The sequence below is a fragment of the Schistocerca serialis genome, chromosome 5 (genome assembly GCF_023864345.2).
Source record: "Schistocerca serialis cubense isolate TAMUIC-IGC-003099 chromosome 5, iqSchSeri2.2, whole genome shotgun sequence".
NCBI lineage: Eukaryota > Metazoa > Arthropoda > Insecta > Orthoptera > Acrididae > Schistocerca > Schistocerca serialis.
This window is the reverse complement of record NC_064642.1, coordinates 422,869,209-422,888,832: the sequence shown is the minus strand read 5'-3', so window position 1 is coordinate 422,888,832 and position 19,624 is coordinate 422,869,209. Positions and strand designations below refer to the sequence as shown.

The 19,624-nt window shown below is 37.6% G+C and overlaps 1 protein-coding gene across 4 annotated transcripts in view; it reads right to left on the bottom strand.

The window, feature by feature from the left end:
• Nucleotides 1-1,529: 1,529 nt before the first annotated feature.
• Nucleotides 1,530-19,624, bottom strand: part of LOC126481089 (uncharacterized) — a 43,024-nt gene continuing 24,929 nt past the window's right edge. For 2 of the 4 annotated variants that reach the window (XM_050104594.1, XM_050104595.1), the window contains 3 exons: nucleotides 10,535-10,767; nucleotides 2,169-2,362; nucleotides 1,530-2,058 (listed from right to left, as the gene is read on the bottom strand). In XM_050104594.1, the coding sequence (XP_049960551.1) occupies nucleotides 1,871-2,058; nucleotides 2,169-2,362; nucleotides 10,535-10,719 (567 nt within the window). In that variant the 5' untranslated portion in view covers nucleotides 10,720-10,767 and the 3' untranslated portion in view covers nucleotides 1,530-1,870. Of the gene's footprint in view, nucleotides 2,059-2,168; nucleotides 2,363-10,534; nucleotides 10,772-19,624 lie in introns of all 4 variants that reach the window. The other 2 variants (XM_050104592.1, XM_050104591.1) reach the window with 1 other exon arrangement.

The following is a 19,624-nucleotide window of genomic DNA, read 5'->3' as shown; positions in this document are numbered from 1 at the left end:
TAAACATGACTGTAATACGCCTGGCTGATATCCATCCAAAAATTCTACAAAGATTTCCCTCCCCTGCTGCACAACAGCAGTTTATCTTTTGTCCATAGTCAAACAAGACCTGTGACAGCTTGTTGAGAGTACACTGAATTTTATATGTCAAAGGATTCATAGTAAAACCTGAAAATAAATGACCATACCATCTATGCTTTACACATATGTGACAGTCAGAAATATAAAATACCAATTTGTGCATTAGAAATGGGAAAACAAAGAGTGAAATTGTACTGTCAAAAAGAAGTCGGCACTTTCTCAATCTCAACAGAGTGCAGTATGCAATCACATAGTTACAAATAAGGCAGCTGAGTTGGCATGGTTGCATATGTCAAATTGAGGAGGCACTGATGGTCTAGGCTCAATCCTATGATGTTAAGAATCAGTTCTACAAGCCAAATTGAAGATGATTTAGGTTTTCCATATTCAACTAGTCCAACATTGAGCATGGGATACACGTAACAAAAATGACTAAAAAAATGTAGTTTCCAAACATATTTTCTTAAGCTGTTTTTTAAAGCTTTATTTTACATTTCTGAACATTGAAAGCATGCTGCCACTTTTATCACTGGACAAAGCAGCAGTGAAAGCCATATAAGCAATGGGAAGAAAGATTATTATCAGTTCAATACTGTAAGCACTAACAAAAATTTCAGTCCATTGAATTTTAATTTATTCATTGCCTTGGTAAAGGATTATGGTGAACAGTACAATGACAAGACGGACATCTAGTTTTAACAAAAATGGTGTTCATTCCAAGTACTATCAGGACACATAACAAAATCAAAATATGTTTTTCTGACTTACAGTATGGCTTCGTGGAAAAAGTCATCTATTGTTCAGAGCTATTCACAGTAATAAGACTGTTGCACATGTCACAAATTTACTTATAATTGAAGTTCAGCAACTTTTGTATTGCATTTGGCAGTGGGCATCTGAAATACAATTGTTATAAAGTTCACTTCTTTTATGTACTTTAATTTATTAGAGTCTTATGACTAACATTATGTGGCAAAACTTCACTGAGGAAAAATGTTATGCTTATCGATGAGTAATATGGATAATGTGTGGTGGCTAACTCTTCCTGACAATCACTTAGAGAGGCCAGCACACTGATGACAGCCTCGCAATACATTTTCTACCTAATAATGATATTGCTGTAATCAGTAATTATCCAAAATTGACAATATTGCTGTAATACTAAAAGGAGAAAACTCTCATCATTATGCATTATTCAATGAAGTGGAGTACTGACCGATAAAAATCTTCACTCATTTACCTAGTTGTCCGAAGCACAGCAAGTTAGAAAAATACTATATTCACAACTCTTTCGCCATGTGTGACTTTATCTGCAATATGAAACCATAAACTATGTTCATTTATTATAATATTGGACAAATAGACTTAACTATTTACACGGACTGCGTTTAACTAAGGTTTAAAATCCACAGGTATTTACATACACAGATAAAAAAAACAGAGACAAATACAATAAACCATTTAATTATGCTGTAAACATTAATACTAAAAATGCATAATATAAATACAAATTTTATGCACAAGTACAAAAATTTATATAAAAATATTAGTGACACTTACTAACATGAAATACTGAAAAGTCTCTAACATACTAATTCTATGATAATTTTTGTTATTAAAATTATATTTTTCAAAGCACCTTTGTCTTCTGTTCAACTGACTTTCTCAGTCATACATCATAGCTGACATAAAAAATTATAGAGGTAAGTAGGGCAGCACAAACTAATCAGTGTTGTTCAGCTACGTAACCATACGGTTTCCAGTATAATTGTTAAGACATCTGTTTCCTCTAGCTTTTCTTAACTTTTTTCTTAACTGTGAATTGTTTCTCCAAATTTCGCATTACTGAACTTCTCTGGTAATCCACATCTTTTTGACACATTCTTGCAAACAAAAATGGGCACTTATAAGTCACCCGCTCAACACAGAGAGTATTTGGCCCTAATTTGGAAAACATGAATTCAGATGTTGCAGGAACTGTATGAAAAGGAAAAAAAACTATTAACTTTTTAAATGCATTTACATATTAATGTAAAGAAAAATAATGTAGCAGAATGTTAGTAAATGAAATAGTGCAAGATACTCACAGCAAGCCACACCCTTAAAAAAGCATGTGCTATGATTTGAGTTGATTATGTAAGACTCTCCATCTTGTCGTACCTCAAAGTCAGCATGAGTGGAGTGGTGGATAAATGGTGCATGTGGCAGAAATTCTTTATATTCAGCAGAATATTTCCAGTGATCATAGTTACCACTCTCTGTCAAAATGCTGAAGTCTACACTTTAATTTCAAGAAACACACAAATTTATTTTGTCAGTTTCAGATGTATTTTTTTTTTCAAGTATTGAACAATGATACAATTAACATGCCAAAAGTTTTCAGCTGAATCAATTATAATGATTACACTCATTAACTAGGCACTAATACAATTTTTCCAGAAACTTCTCTTTAAAATTTTAGCATGATTCGTTTCTTTGGAACCATACTTCAAAAGCTGTTAAAGGACATTCCCTGGGAAATGTCAAGTAACAATCAGTTACAGATGGTTGTAGCCTCTTGACCAGTCCCTTTTTTCCTTAGAGTGACTTACAACAGTTTTTATGTCCATGAATCAACATCACCCTTGTTTTTTCATTGTTGTGAATACCAGACTTTTGAGATGAAAATATCAAAAACCTGACTTGCTTTTTCAGTTCACACACTCATATCTTATGGTATTATATTCCAAGCCACTCTTCATTGATCAAAAGTATGATCACTGCATAATAGTGAGTAACAAGGATAAAATGGGGTGTGCTATAAACTTTTGGCATGGTTATTACATTATGAAATAAAACTCATAACAACAAAGCACATATATTCTCTAAAATATACACATGTGCTTTCTCTAAATTTGGGCAAAGCAATGCGCGACAACCCAGATTTTGTCAATGAACTGCTTGCATTAGCTTTTGAAGTGTTCTTAGGTCACTGACATATGATAACAGCCAACATTTATGTACACAGAATACATACTGATAGACCTGAACGCTCTTTGCATTACTGTGTGTGAACAGATAAGAAATGATATGATTTCAATGTTGACTGTTAATATACTTTAACCTTCTAAGAAAGCTTAAAGTATACCCACAGTCAACAATGAAATCATAACTATACAGTTTAGAAGCTGAATGTTTCAAATTATGAGTTTTTGTAGTGTTTGAGATACAGCAGTAAGGCACATAATAAGAGGAGAAAATAATTGCTGGAAATAAAAGCACAAACAGCTGTTTATTGCTTACAATTGTGGCAATGGTTCAAGTACATATTTAATCATTCAGATAAGGTGTCAGATAAGAATTCACTGAGTCTCACTTGCTCACTTCTTGAAGAAGTCAACATACATTTCCAGGATAGGTTGAGCCAGCCTCCACACAACAAGGATCAGCAGCCTGGCACCATTTTGCAGCACTATAGCTGCTTGCTGATGACTCAGACGATTAGGGAAAGTTACTGGTTTTTGATGAGCAAACTGTCTAAGAGTCTTGTTCCTCATTCACTGCGGTGACTAGATTTACATTACCATGATATGACTCTTCAGGCTCTCCCAACAGATATTTAGGTCTGCCACTGGATCACATTTTGTGTACAGCACAATGTGTTCTTGAAACAACTGCTCAACATCATCTTATCACTGCTGGTAAGTAGTAAGTGCTGGTGTCAGCACTATTATGCACTGTTAGGAGGCCTCGTTCGGTCTGAAGACATGCATCATGGTCAACTTGCATGCAGACGGATGACGGTAGCATGTTCAGAGCATCCTACTAGGAGGCATACAGTGGCCTTCTGACATGTGCCAAGTGACATGGAGGGTCCATCTAGCTAACACTTTTTGTATGGCTCCCTGTCAGAGTAACACTCATCAGCAGTACCAGTAACCTGGTGTATGCACGTAAGGCCACAGCTCAGTTCCTAGTAGGGGGCTCTCAACAGTTACAGTCATCTGTCTGCAACCAGCTTGACCACACATGCTGGTCTTTAATCCTGGCCTGCTAAAAGACCAAAGCAGTGCAAACAATGGGAGTTGTCACTTGCCAGTATTAACAAGCAGCTGCCACCTGACAATGTCAAGCTATTAACTTGAAGAAATATTGTGGGGTATGTAAAAAATGGTCCAGTGGCAGACCTGAGAGACACATATTATGAAGAAAACTCAAAAGTTGACTATAACTGACCTTCAGATTATGGTAACACTAAAATGCCTATAGCCCCTGTAATATTATTTGACAGGATCACTCTCTTGCTTGCCTTCATTTTTGCATGTAATTCAGCAGTTATTGTGTGTGATTTTCTCTACTTTCCAAGCCATGACACACATTTCAATAACCTTTACAAGTAGAAGAGTCTAACCAATCTTTGCCACTGATTTCAGCGCTATTACATCAATTAATAGAGCTTCTTGTAACTGTCTCAGAGGTTTTTATTCAATATATATGTTTCTTTGAGTATATCTATGATTATTATTTATGTAGCTTTGTAATCTCCCCACCTGTCTTCATATCTATTAGTAGCTTTATCACAGTCACTGTGATTAGGCTAAAGGCCAAGGTTAATTAAGCCTACAAGCATGAGAAGGAGGTCGGGACAGAACACTATAACGTCAGTGCTCATTTTAGCAAGAGCAGACAGTGCTGGGGGGGAGGGGGGGGGGGGCGGAGAGGGCTATTACATGTATATGTAACACATTAGTCTGAAGACTGGTTTGATGTTACTCTCCATGCACTGCATAGATATGTACCCAGTAGAACAGTTCGTAATGGAAGGGACCCTCCATGGCATACAGTCACTGTAAAGAAACTTCTAAAGATCCAGAGATTACTGCCTAATAAGTGAAAAACAAAGCATAGGGTTATAAATAGAGAAAAGCTGAATGAAACACTTTCGGCTGTCAAGGGAGCAACAACTAAAGCCTTCAATGACTACTATTATGATATTGTCACATGATTTTTCACAAAATCCAAAGAAATCCTGACCATATGTAAAGGTTAAAGAGGCATCAAAGTGCCTAGTCACTTGGAGATGAGACAGGAACTGAAACTGAGACCATCAAAGCAAAAACTGAAACATGAAACTCTATTTTCAAATGTTTCTTTACAAAGGAAAATGCAGGAGAATTGCACAATTTTAATCCTTGCACCACTGAAAAGTTGAGGATGTCAAATTAAACACCAATCAGCTGTCAAATTTCCAACCTTATTTTATTTGGCAGCCAGTTTCAGCATTTTAGTACTCCATCTTCAGACCCCTACAGTGATCACTTCAACCTGTGGGTCGGCAGGCGATGGTTGAAGTAATCACTGTAGCAAATATCTACTAACACCAGAGTTACTGGCCCCTGTTTTGATCATAATCCAGATATATTCTTCCTACACATCAGTCAGGGTCCTAAAGCTGGCGTGGTAAAATGCTGAAACTGGTTGCCAAATAAAATAAGGTTGGAAATTTGACAGCTGAAAGGTGTTTAATTTGACATCCTCTATCAAACAGCCGAGTCCCACAACCATCTCTAAAGAGATGGACATACAGAGACTGTAAAGTTGAGCGAAATAAATGTTAGTGTCAGCAGTGTTGGGACACAACTCAAGTTGTTAATACTGAACATAGCTCCAAGGTCCAATAAAATCCCTGTCATATTCAATACTGTATTTGCAGCTGAGTCAGTCCCTTTTTCAACTGTAACCTACTGTAAAGCCTTTGAACAAAAAACAGTGCCCAGCAGTTGGAAGAAAACACAGATCATATCCATTTACAGGAAAAGTAGTAGAGTGATTCACAAAATTTCTGTCCAATATTCTTAACGTTGATTTGTTGCTGAATCTTAGAACACATTCTGAGCTCAAACTTAATGAAGAATGATATCCTCTATGCTAACTATCACGTAGTCCAAAAACACTGATCATGCAAAACCAAACTCACACTTTTCTCATATGACTGCTGAAAGATTCGGATCAAGGCAGTCAGATAGATACAGTGTTTCTTGATACCCAAAGAGCATTTGACTCAATACCACATCTACATTTATTGTCAAAAATATGATCATATGGGATATCAAGCGAAATTTGTGACTGGATTGAGGACTTTTTTGGTAGAGAGGACACAGCAAGTTATCCTGCTTGGAGAGTCATCAGCAGATGTAGAAGTAACTTTTTGGTGCCCAAGGGAAGTGTGTTGACACCTTTCCGGTCATGTTGTGTATAATAACTTTGCAGACAAGTGTTACCAAATAGGACTGACTGCGGATACTGATCGTACAGAGAAGGGCATCATGAATGGTCACAGGTTTGTGTGACCCACTGGAAAGTGTCCCAGAAATATTGAAATAACTGAACAGGCAGATTCTTAAACACAGTTGTAAACTATACCAAAATAGCCTACTTGTGAAGTTTCAAGAACCAGCTTTAAACGATGACTCCAGGAATACATATTGCTCCAACAGGTATTACAAGAACAAGATTACGTTCATTACAACACACGTGGAGGCATTTAAACAATCATTCTTCCCAAGCTTCACACGTAAATGGAACAGGGAAAACCATAATAACAGGTACAATAGAATGGACCCTTGCCACGCACTTCACAGTGGTTTGCGGAGTATGCATGTAGACTAGGCTACACTATGCAAACCTCTTCAATAGTTCATAACTATGGCAACCTACATCCACTTGAATCTGCTTGATGTAGGCACATCTTGTTCTCCCTCTACCATTTTTACCCACTACACTTCCCTCCACAACCAAACTGATTATTCCTTGAAGCTTTAGGATGTGTTCTATCAACCTATTCCTTCTTTCAGTCAAGTTGTGTCATACATTTATATTTCCCCCAATATGATTCAGTACCACTTCAGTAATTACCTTCAAACATTATTCTATAGCACCACATATCAAATGCTTATATTCTCTTCTTTCCTGTTCTGTTTCTTTCATATTTCACTTCTGTATGAAGCAACACTACAGACAGATACTTTCAGAAACAACTTCATAACAATTAAATGTCAGATGTTAAAGTTCTCTCTCTTCATAAAAGCTCGACATGTAACTGGAAGTCTGCATTTTACATCCTTTATAGTTCTGCCAATGTTAATTATTTTGTAGCGAGACTGTAACACTTCTTTACTGTTGAGTTGTTGCATAAGTTCATAGCATTCTTTCATAAGTTTAATAAACATGACAGATACACACAACAGAGACTTTAGTTATCAATAATATTTACTCCTTCACTATTTATAACAATCTCTAATTGCTGGGGTAACTTTTTGAATCTGCAACTGCAGAAAATATGTGATTTTGAGGTGAAGAACTTGTTGAGCCATGTTTGGAGTGCATTTTCATCTGGGAAGGAAGTCCATTGAAGATTATTCAACAGAGTGTGGAAAAGAAGAAAACACGAGGGTGCAAAATCAGGTGAATGAGATGTGTGTGGGATGACTTCCCAATCCAACTCTTGTATAGGGTTTTTTGTCAGTCTAGCACAATGGGAGTGGGTGTTATCGAATAGTAGCATCACTTCGCACAGTCTTCCTGATCACTCCTCTCGGATTGCATATGCAAGGTGTCTCAGGTGTTTACAATAAATGTCAGCAGTGATGGTTACACCTCGGAGAAGCAATTCATACTACACCACAGTGAATACACAGAACTGCTGAATTTATAGTACTATTAAATTCCATGTTGTGCACAAAGAGCTGTTGCACTTTCTGTATGTGACTGTGTGGTGTGGATTCACAAGCACCTTTATTCTCGATCTAGTGAAGATGCTGAGTCGCGATAGGCACAGCAAAAAGATTCACACAATTATAGCTTTCGGCCGTTAAGGCCTTTGTCAGCACCAGACACACACACACACACACACACACACACACACACACACACACACACACAAACGCAACTTGCACACACGTCTGCAGTCTCAGATAACTGAAACCACACTGTTATCTGAGACTGCAGACGTGTGTACAAGTTGCATATGTGTGTGTGTGTGTGTGTGTGTGTGTGTGTATTGCTGACAAAGGCCTTAATGGCCAAAAGCTATAATTGTGTGAATCTTTTTGTTGTGCTTATCACGACTCAGCATTTCCGCTATAATTCCTTCTCTAATATTGTTACATTCCATCCTGGATTTTCCATTGTTTGATTTATTCTCGGTCTATTCTTCTATGAAGAGAATACACTCAGAGGGCCTGTCAGGTGTACCATGGCATCAGCATGTTATCGAGACCTCCCTGTCCATCATATGATTCCTGTTTTGGATAAGAGTAAATGTGTGGAAACCACTGTTTCCATGCAAGAAGGGGGAACACCTCATGTTGCTCAATCATTGAAAGATCTGCTTAATGCAACCTTTCATAAACGTATTGAGACCAGAGGTTTTCCAGATGTATGGCCTGCAAGATCACCTGATCTGAATCCATGTGACTTTTTGCTCTGGGGATTTATCAGGGACATGTTCGGTTCCTACCTGATCTGAAGGCCAGTATACAAGAACACATTACTTAGATTCCACCAGCACTGCTGCAAGCAACTGTTGATCATGTCATTTTATGGATGCAGCATCTCATCAATGTGTCCAGTGCTCATCCTGAATGAATTGTTTAAGCAGATGTTAAAAATAAAATCAACCTTATGCACTTCTCACTTGTTTGACCTTTTCTGCCCACTCCTCCTGTTCCTAATCCATTATATATAGAAACATTTCTATATGTTTTTCTCACATTTACAGAGCCAGGTTTTCACCTGGTGGTCAAAACTGGAATTAATTTTTTTCCATCGTAAATCGGTTCCTCATTAATGCATAAGAATATCTACCGAGTTTCACTTCTCTGTGAGTAGCTGCACTTTAATTATAACCACCTGCTACAATGCTACCTTTGTGACTCAAATGTCTCTATTTCTTTCAATCAGATAGCTCCCATCTTATTAATTTCCTACCTTTCTGTAATGTCAGCCACACGACAATTACAGCACACACTGGACCTCTGTGAGTTGCCGCACATTAATTACAACCAAATGCTATAATGCTCCCTTGGGGACTCTCAAAATCCTCTATTTCTTTCAATTAGACAGTTCCACCTTGTTAGTTTCCAAATGTGCAGTTTGCAATTGATAAATAATGGCCAGAGTTCAATTCTGCTCCTACAAATATTTAGCAATTTAAAATCTTATTTCTGTATCTTTGTCTTACCAATAAAGTCAATCTGAAACTTTTCAGTGTACCCAGATCTCTTTTTTTGTTACAAAATTCTTTCATGATTCTTAAATCCAATGTTTGCAATGACTAAATTTTGGTCTGTGCAAAATTCTACCAGGCTGCTTTCTATTTCATTCCTTTTATCCAATCCATCTTCTCCTGGCATTTTTCTTTCTCTTCCTTTTCCTACTAATGAATTCCAGTCTCTCAGCTATAACAAAATTTTCATCTCCATCAATGAACTAAGTAATTTCTTTTATTATATAATGTGTTTTTCAGTCTCTTCATCATCTGCAGGGCTAGTAGGCATATGAAATTGTACTATGGTGGTGGGCTCTTGGCTTTGTGATATCTTGACTATGATAATGTGTTGACTATGCTGTACATAATAGTTTACCCACATTCCTATTTTCTTATTCATTATAGCCCTATTTCTTCCTTACCTCTGTTTGATTTTATGTATATAACCTTGTACTCCCTGCCCAGAAAGCCTATTCATCCTGACACCATACTTCACTAATTCTCCTTTATGTAACCTCTGCCTATTGATTTCGACTTTCCTAATTCTCTAACCTACTTACTTAGGAATCTAAAATTCCATGCTCTTACCCACATAACACCTGATTTGTTTTTCTGGTGGCAACAACGTCCAAAGTCGCCTCTGTGAGAAGATCCAAATGGGACACTATTTGCCTCTAGAATATTTTATGTTAGCAGATGTGATCCTAATTAAAAAAATAAAGAAGAACTGCATGTCCTCAGGAAATCTAACAGCTGTAATTCACTCTTGCTTTCAACTATTCACAGTACCTGTACTGCAAAGCCATGTTGGCCAGATCAGTGAAACATACAGATAGTTTACCCTGCAACTATTGAAAAGACTGCTGCTCCTCTTCAAGAACCATATGTTAGTCTGGCCTCTCCACCAATATCCATCCAGTGTGGTACTGGGAGATGAAGAAGCTTGCACAGGATAGAGTAGCATGGAGAGCTGCATCAAACCAGTCTCAGGACTGAAGACCACAACAACAACAACAGTGGTTGCACCTGGAGTATGGCTACCTATATCATTTATGCACACAAGTAATAGTATGCACTGTCTGCCAAAAAGAAGAATTAGTCTGTTACTTTGCAGCAAGCAAACAAAGCAAACTGCTGCAATGAAGACAGAAAATTCTAAACTACTATGCATTACAATAATGTAGTATAGGCCCTTATTGTACTCACATTGTAGGATTGAGCTTCTTCATGTTACTAAAATCAGCAACATACTCCCAGACATCAGCTGGTTTAGTATCTCGTATGATAATTTTAAAAATGGCGCTGTGCTCTTGAGAACGAAAGATAAAATAAAGCACAATTGCTGCAATAGAAACAGCAGTTATGCGTTTCTTGTACCAACGGATCTGCATTGTTGGAGGAATTTTATCTTTTTTCTATGGTATTGTAGGGTAACAGCTCTAACTGAAAAAAATGTAAATGCAAAAAGTTTCTCATAAAACTGCACAAAACATTTAATATTCTATTTCTGAAATTCAATTTATGTTACTGCTATTCCAAAAATTAATTCTCATTGTATTATTAATGATCATATGCAAAATATTACCTATGTGTTTCACTGTTTTCTTAAAGTAAGTTGTTAAATACAACTGCATTATCAAATGATGAATTTGATTTCTATCAACAAAAACAAATGCTATCCATAAAGAAGGGTAAGTGCAAACAAAGTGTTACATCTTCAAAGTAAGTAACAAAATCTTATCCCTCAACAAAGCAATTACACAAATAATTATTCTAAATCCTGCGAGAGTAAGCTTAACTGCCAGATAGAAACTGTTGGCACACTCAAGTGAAATATTTGTGAACAGCTCGAAAGGAAGGAAGAAATGAGCAACCCTTAAAATATTTCCCTTCATTGTTTCTACAAATTATATCTACAATTCACCTTAGTGTTGCAGTTACAGGATTTGCATTAAGTCACAGGATTTAGATTCATTCATGGGTGTCCATATCATAGGGCAAGGGGCCGCTCTTTCTCCCTCCCTTCCCCCCGCCCCCCTCCCCAACCTCTTAGGGAATGGAAAAAATATAGTGTATTCAGGTGTTTTTCTTTCAAGAAAATGATCTAAAAATTGGTTTTACACAGGTTTTTATCTGGGTCAGAACTGGAACTTTCACTCATCTTCCAAAATATTAAAAATACTCCAAGGCCCAAATATAATCACCCCCTCCTCCCCCATCTCCCACAAACTATTGTAAGGGTGCCATTGGATTAATTAGCTAAATAATTGCTTTGCTGGGTGATAAGATATGAGTCTACAGAGTGTAGCTGAACTGTTTAGTCAGCAAGTATCTGAACAACAGTGCTACAGTGCTAGCTATGTTGATACAAAACAGAGCAATGACAAACAAAGCAAACATTAGATTATACCTACAACAACAGTTGTTGAAATTGACATTTCGTCAGAAGGAAACCCAAGAAATTTTGCAGAGTAAGAAAGAAGTAGCCAGTGAAATATTAGCATTTCTACATGATGAATCAGTGGAATATATGGTGTCGTATATGCTCGACTCTGCGGACAATCTACATGAGGAGTGCTGTGATGACACTACATGCTTAACAAGCGAACATGATACTGAAACAGGTGTTGAGCCTCATAGTTCATCATAATTGCTGGACAGGGAGCTACAAATCCCATCTCCAGTCAAATCCAATCACTGTCCAAGGACTGGGTATTAAACATAATTGCATACATGAAAGATCATCTGCATCGTAGTAAGAAAAACAATTATGAACAGATTTTGAATAGGTCCACAGCAATATGACCATGTTGTGGACAAGAAAAACTATGGATATTCAAGGGAGGACAAGGTGCACTTGTTACAAAAACTGGTGTTTGCACATTTCAGGATGTATATGATAGTGCCCTACTATGTTATGCATATCAAATTGCACATGGAAGAAGTAAGATAACAAAATTTCAAACAAAGTGTCAACTTGATAATGCACTGTAAACTGAGAAATCGACCCAAAAATTTGTAGATGAGATAAACAAACTTATCCCATCATTTAGTATGGGATTTGTTTTCAGGTCTGACCAACTGGGACTTGAAGAGGAAATGCATATGAAAGGAACCCTGGGAACTAAAGGTACCAAGAGAGCTGTACCAAGATCAACTAACATCAATGCCCTAATGCATTCATACACAATTATGCAAACTGTCGATCTGTATGGTAAACTGGCTGGAAAGTCATTTATTGGGTATTAAAGTTGGAGATGCTCTAACCCCTACTATTCTTTCTCGTCAGCATGATCTTGCAAGGACAGTAGGGAATATTTACATCATACCAACCAAGCATGGGAAAATTGGTGTAAGAGAACAATAACTATATTATGAACACCGCTTTTGGCCAATAGCTCGTCAAAATAACTTGCTTTTGTTTGATTCCTGGCCTGCATATAAAAAATCATACCCCCTTAGACCAATCTATCACTCCTGAAAAGTGTGTCACATTTCAGTTGACACCACCTGGAATCACTGGACAAATTCAGCCTCTGGATGTTTGCTTTTTTCCATGCCTCTAAAACAAATTATTGCACTATCTGCAGCTACACCTTAAAGGTTACAAGGTAAGTTCCACACCAGACTGCTTCACATTCAGTGGCATGCCATCACATTCCATCAGTTCTCATCACCACACCACACCTGTTGTTGTTGTGGTCTTCAGTCCTGAGACTGGTTTGATGCAGCTCTCCATGCTACTCTATCCTGTGCAAGCTTCTTCACCTCCCAGTACCTACTGCAGCCTACATCCTTCTGAATCTGCTTGGTGTATTCATCTCTTGGTCTCCCTCTACGATTTTTACCCTCCACACTGCCCTCCAATACTAAATTGGTGATCCCTTGATGCCTCAGAACATGCCCTACCAACCGATCCCTTCTTCTAGTCAAGTTGTGCCCAAACTTCTCTTCTCCCCAATCCTATTCAATACCTCCTCATTAGTTATGTGATCTACCCATCTAATCTTCAGCATTCTTCTGTAGCACCACATTTCGAAAGCTTCTATTCTCTTCTTGTCTAAACTATTTATCGCCCATGTTTCACTTCCATACATGGCTACACTCCATACAAATAATTTCACAAACGACTTCATGACACTTAAATCTACACTCAATGTTAACAAATTTCTCTTCTTCAGAAATGCTTTCCTTCCCATTGCCAGTCTACATGTTATATCCTCTCTACTTCGACCATCATCAGTTATTTTGCTCCCCAAATAGCAAAACTCCTTTACTACTTTTTCCATTATCCTCGTTTTGCTTTTGTTGATGTTCATCTTATATCCTCCTTTCAAGACACTATCCATTCTGTTCAACTGCTCTTCCGAGTCCTTTGCTGTCTCTGACAGAATTATAATGTCATTGGCGAACCTCAAAGTTTTTATTTCTTCTCCATGGATTTTAATATCTACTCCGAATTTTTCTTTTGCTTCCTTCACTGCTTGCTCAATATACAGATTGAATAACATCGGAGAGAGGCTACAACCCTGTCTCACTCCCTTCCCAACCACTGCTTCCTTTTCACGCCCCTCAACTCTTATAACTGCCATTTGGTTTCTATAGAAATTGTAAATAGCCTTTCGCTCCCTATATTTTACCCCTGCCACCTTCAGAATTTGAAAGAGAGTATTCCAGTCAACATTGTCAAAAGCTTTCTCTAAGTCTATAAATGCTAGAAACGTAGGTTTGGCTTTCCTTAATCTAGCTTCTAAGATAAGCCGTAGGGTCAGTATTGCCTCACGTGTTCCAATATTTCTACGGAATCCAAACTGATCTTCCCCAAGGTCGGCTTCTACTAGTTTTTCCATTCGTCTGTAAAGAATTCGTGTTAGTATTTTGCAGCTGTGACTTATTAAACTGATAGTTCGGTAATTTTCACATCTGTCAACACCTGCTTTCTTTGGGATTGGAATTATTATATTCTTCTTGAAGTCTGAGGGTATTTCGCCTGTCTCATACATCTTGCTCACCAGATGGTAGAGTTTTGTCAGGACTGGCTCTCCCAAGGCCGTCAGTAGTTCTAATGGAATGTTGTCTACTCCCGGGGCCTTGTTTCGACTCAGGTCTTTCAGTGCTCTGTCAAACTCTTCACGCCGTATCATATCTCCCATTTCATCTTCATCTACCTCCTCTTCCATTTCCATAATATTGTCCTCGAGTACATCGCCCTTGTCTAGACCCTCTATATACTCCTTCCACCTTTCTGCTTTCCCTTCTTTGCTTAGAACTGGGTTTCCATCTGAGCTCTTGATATTCATACAAGTGGTACTCTTTTCTCCAAAGGTCTCTTTAATTTTCCTGTAGGCAGTATCTATCTTACCCCTCGTGAGATAAGCCTCTACATCCTTACATTTGTCCTCTAGCCATCCCTGCTTAGCCATTTTGCACTTCCTGTCGATCTCATTTTTGAGACATTTGTATTCCTTTTTGCCTGCTTCATTTACTGCATTTTTATATTTTCTCCTTTCATCAATTAAATTCAATATTTCTTCTGTTACCCAAGGATTTCTACTAGCCCTCATCTTTTTACCTACTTGATCCTCTGCTGCCTTCACTACTTCATCCCTCAAAGCTACCCAAGCTTCTTCTACCGTATTTCTTTCCCCCGTTCTTGTCAATCGTTTCCTAATACTGTCTCTGAAACTCTCTACAACCCCTGGTTCTTTCAGTTTATCCAGGTTCCATCTCCTTAAATTCCCACCTTTTTGCATTTTCTTCAGTTTTAATATACAGTTCATAACCAATATATTGTGGTCAGAGTCCACATCTGCCCCTGGAAATGTCTTACAATTTAAAACCTGGTTCCTAAATCTCTGTCTTACCATTATATAATCTATCTATAACACCACACCTATATGATTCTATATGCATTCTTTAAAAGTGGATACCTAGCTGAAGGCTCTGCACAGTTTGTAACTACCGTTGTGGTGGCTAATACATCCACAACAGACAAGAATTATTTACAAATGTTACTACAAGACAGAGTAGAAACACAAAATATAGCTTTTTTCAGTTTTGACATTTGATTTGGACTTTGTAAGAGGCACGTGTGGATTGTGGCATTCATTCTGCAAATACTGCTACTTTGCTTTTTATTATTACTTTTATTATTACAATCAGGCACCATCAGTGCAGCCTCAGTAGGCCAGGCTTGAAAATGAACCTGTAATGTTTGAAACTAGTTGCCTAGTATACATAAAGTAACTGTTGATAGAATCATTAATACCTATAAACTATATTAATATATATAATATAAAAATAAACAAAATATGGCAATGAGGTGGATAGACAATCCCAGTCAACAAGCAATTGGGAGTAACTTTGCAATTTTTTGCCATAGCCAGGTCATCTGAGTGTTTGAAATTTAGTGTGTTAATATCTACAAAAACTATCAGCACGCCTTTTTAAAATATTTGCCCCAATATACTTCTAATAACTGTTCACTTTAGCATGGGTGGTTTCTGTCACACTAAATAAATTAAGTCATCATTTATTTATTCATTTTAAATTGTTTAAAACTCTAGATTGCTTGAACTTATCGTATGTTGGATCATTTATAACATGTATTAGAACATATTCTGAGCTCAAATATAATTGGTTTTCTTGAATAGAGTGACCTCCTCAATACCAACCAGTGTAGATTCTGAAAACACTGATCATGTGCAGCTCACCTTGCACTTTTCATACATGACATACTGAGAGCTTTGGATCAAGGCGATCAGACAGATGCAATATTTCTTTATTTCTGAAAAGCATCTGACTTTTCCCTTCCTTTTACTTTGTAATAAATTTTTGTACCCATATAATGTGGAGTTTGAGCATAAAGTTTTAAACGGTGCGTGGGCAGCATAAAATTATTTTGATTTCTGGTGTTGTAATCGTGTTGAAAATGATTTGTTACAAATAAATCAGGGCTACTGTGCACAAAGATAATCAGCTCACAGATGTATAGTGCAGGAACACTTAATATATTTAGATTTTTTAGGAGTGGGCAACATGATTTTTTTTGGTCCTATATTGTGCATATTTCTAATGACAGTTTTCCAAAGTTTTAACATTCAACGCATATGGTTTGAGTTACCCCAAAACACGATTTCACACCTTATTACTGACTCAAGTAGCTGTGATATACTACTTTTTTATGCCCATACTGGCAGCATTGTTCAGTATCCTACTTAATTTATTTGCAAGGTACTGTATATGTGAGCCCCATGATCGATTTTTATCCAGTTGCGTTCCTAGGAATTTCGCACAGATGTAGCTTCCTGGAAACCCTGTTTTTGTGACTGACCTGAATATCATTTAATTTTGCTTGTTTTGTTTTAACTGCATAAACTGAGTCTTTTCCATGATTATTTTAACCTGTTTAAATCAAACCAGGTATCTAATTTTTCTAAAGTATTTAATACAGTTTGGGGAATTTGGTCAGTGCTATTACTTTTAATGCTTACAGATGTTTAATCTGCAAATAAAACTGAGACACTCAATGTTAAGTGGTAGATAATTTATGTGAAACAGAAACAAAATGGGACCCAAAATACAGCTTTGGGGGTACTCCACGTGAAATGGTTTTCCATTTTGGTAAGTATACGTTCCTCTCTCTGATGATATAAGTACTCTTTGTCTTTGCTTAGTTAGATAAGACTTAAACCATTCTAATTCTGTGATCCTAATTCTATACTTTTCCTGTTTACAGAGTAGCAAGGAGTGGTTCACACTATCAAAGGTCTTCGTTAGGTTCGCAAAAAAATCCTGTGGCAAGCAGTGAGTTGTCCAGAGAGGAGCTAGCATACTTCAGTGTGTCTGGAAAATAACCTTCTTGAAGGGACTGGCTAAGTATTGTAGACAGTGACTGTGCAATTATTTTAGAGAGTGTTTTTAACACTTTTGTTGGTATCTCGTCCCATCCTGCTGATGTTTTACTTTTTAGTGATAGTATCACATTTTCTATATCTTTTACATTAGTTTTGGTAAATGTAATGCAGAGTTCACCTTCAAATTGCTCACTGTTGAAAAATTTACCTTATCTATGTAATCTTCTACAATGATGTTTGATTTGTTTACATTTATAAAGAATTCATTAAATAATTCAGAAATTTGAGGAGGATTTACAATAGTTTTATCCTCTATTTTGATTTCAGAAATATCATGGCCTCTAGCTGTGGCACCTGCTTCAGCTTTGATCACCGACTATAATGCCTTTGATTTGTTTTCACTATCAAAAATAAATCTATTATTTGCCAGTTCTTTTGCTACCTTCACAACCTTTTTGAAAAATATTTTTGCAACTTTTTACATAGGTAACAAAATCTGGACTTCTGTTATGTTTTAGTTCCCTAGGTAGCCTTCTTTTCCTTGCAGTAGAGATTTTTATTCCTTCAGTAATCCACTTTACTTTATTTCCTACTTTTTATGATGTACAGTAAGGGGGAAAGTTTGATTAAAAACATGTAGGAAGTTTTCCAAGAAAGTAGCAAAAGTTTCAGAACATGAAATACTATGATCTATTGCCTATTCCACCTTATTTAATCTATGATGGACTAAATTCATATTTTCTTTGATGAACTATCATTTGGTGGGGTGTCAAGTGAAATTTAGGACTGTATTGAGAACTTTTTGGTAAGGGGGGGCACAGCATGTTATCTTGTATGGGTAGTCATTGTCAGATGTAGACTTGACTTCGGGTGTACCGCACGGAACTATGTTGGGATCCTTGCTGTTCATGTCATATATTAATGACCTTTCTGACAATATTAATACCAACTTCAGGCTCTTTATAAATAATGTAGTTATCTGTAATGAAGTACTATCTGAAAGAAGCTGCATAAATATTCAGTCAGAACTTGATAAGATTTGAAAGTGGTGCAAAGACTGCTAACTTGGTTTAAATGTTCAGAAATGTGAAATTGTGCACTTCAAAAAACAAAAAAGCATAGTATTCTATGACTATAATATCACTGCATCACTGTTGGAATCGACCAACTCATACATATATCTGGGCGTAACACTTTGTAGGGATATGAAATTTGAATGATCACATAGACTCAGTCATAGGTACAGCAGGTGGTAGACTTCAGTTTATTGGTAGAATACTGGGGAAGTGCAATCAGTCTTGAAAGGAGACTGCTTACAAACCACTTGTGTGACCAGTTCGAGAATATTGCCCATGTGTGTGGGACCCGTACCAAGTAAGACTAACAGGGGAAATTGAACATAAACAGAGAAGAGCAGCACAAATGGGCACACACTACGTGATCAAAGGTATCCACGCACCCCCAAAAACATACATTTTTCATATTAGGTGCATTGTGCTGCCACCTGCTGCTAGGTACTCCATATCAGCAACCTCAGTAGTCATTAGACAATGTGAGAGATCAGATGGGGTGGTCCGCAAAACTCACGGACTTTGAACATGGTCAGGTTATTGGGTGTCAGTTGCATCATACATCTGTACACGAAATTTACACACTCCTAACCATCCCTAGGTCCACTGTTTACAATATGATTGTGAAGTGGAAACGTGAAGGGATACGTACAGTACAAAAGCGTACAGGCCGAGCTCATCTGTAGACTGACAGAGACCACCGACAGCTGACGAGGGTCATGTGTAATAGGCAGATATCTATCTAGACCATTACACAGGAATTTCAAACTGCATTAGAATCCACTGCAAGTACTATGACAGTTAGGCGGGAGGTGAGAAAACTTGGATTTCATGGTTGAGCGGCTGCTCATAAGCCACACATCACGCTGGTAAATGCCAAACGATGCCTCATGTGGTGTAAGGAGCATAAACACTGGACGATTGAACCATAGAAAAACATTGTGTCGAGTGACGAATCATGGTACACAATGTGGCGATCCAATGACAGGGTGTGGGTATGACTAACGCCTGGTGAATGCCATCTGCCAGCGTGTACAGTGCCAACAGCAAAATTCAGAGGTAGTGGTGTTATGGGGTGGTCATGTTTTTCATGGAGGGGGCTTTCACCCCTTGTTGTTTCGCATGGCACTATCACAGCACGGGCCAACACTGATGTTTTAAGCGACTTCTTGCTTCCCACTGCTGAAGAGCAATTTGGTGATGGCGATTGCATCTTTCAACACAATCAAGCACCTGTTCATAATGCGCAGCCTGTGGCAGAGTGGTTACACAACAGTAACATCCCTTTAATGGACTGGCCTGCACAGAGTCCTGACCTGTGTCCTACAGAACACCTTTGGGATGTTTTAGAATGCCTCCTTCATGCCAGG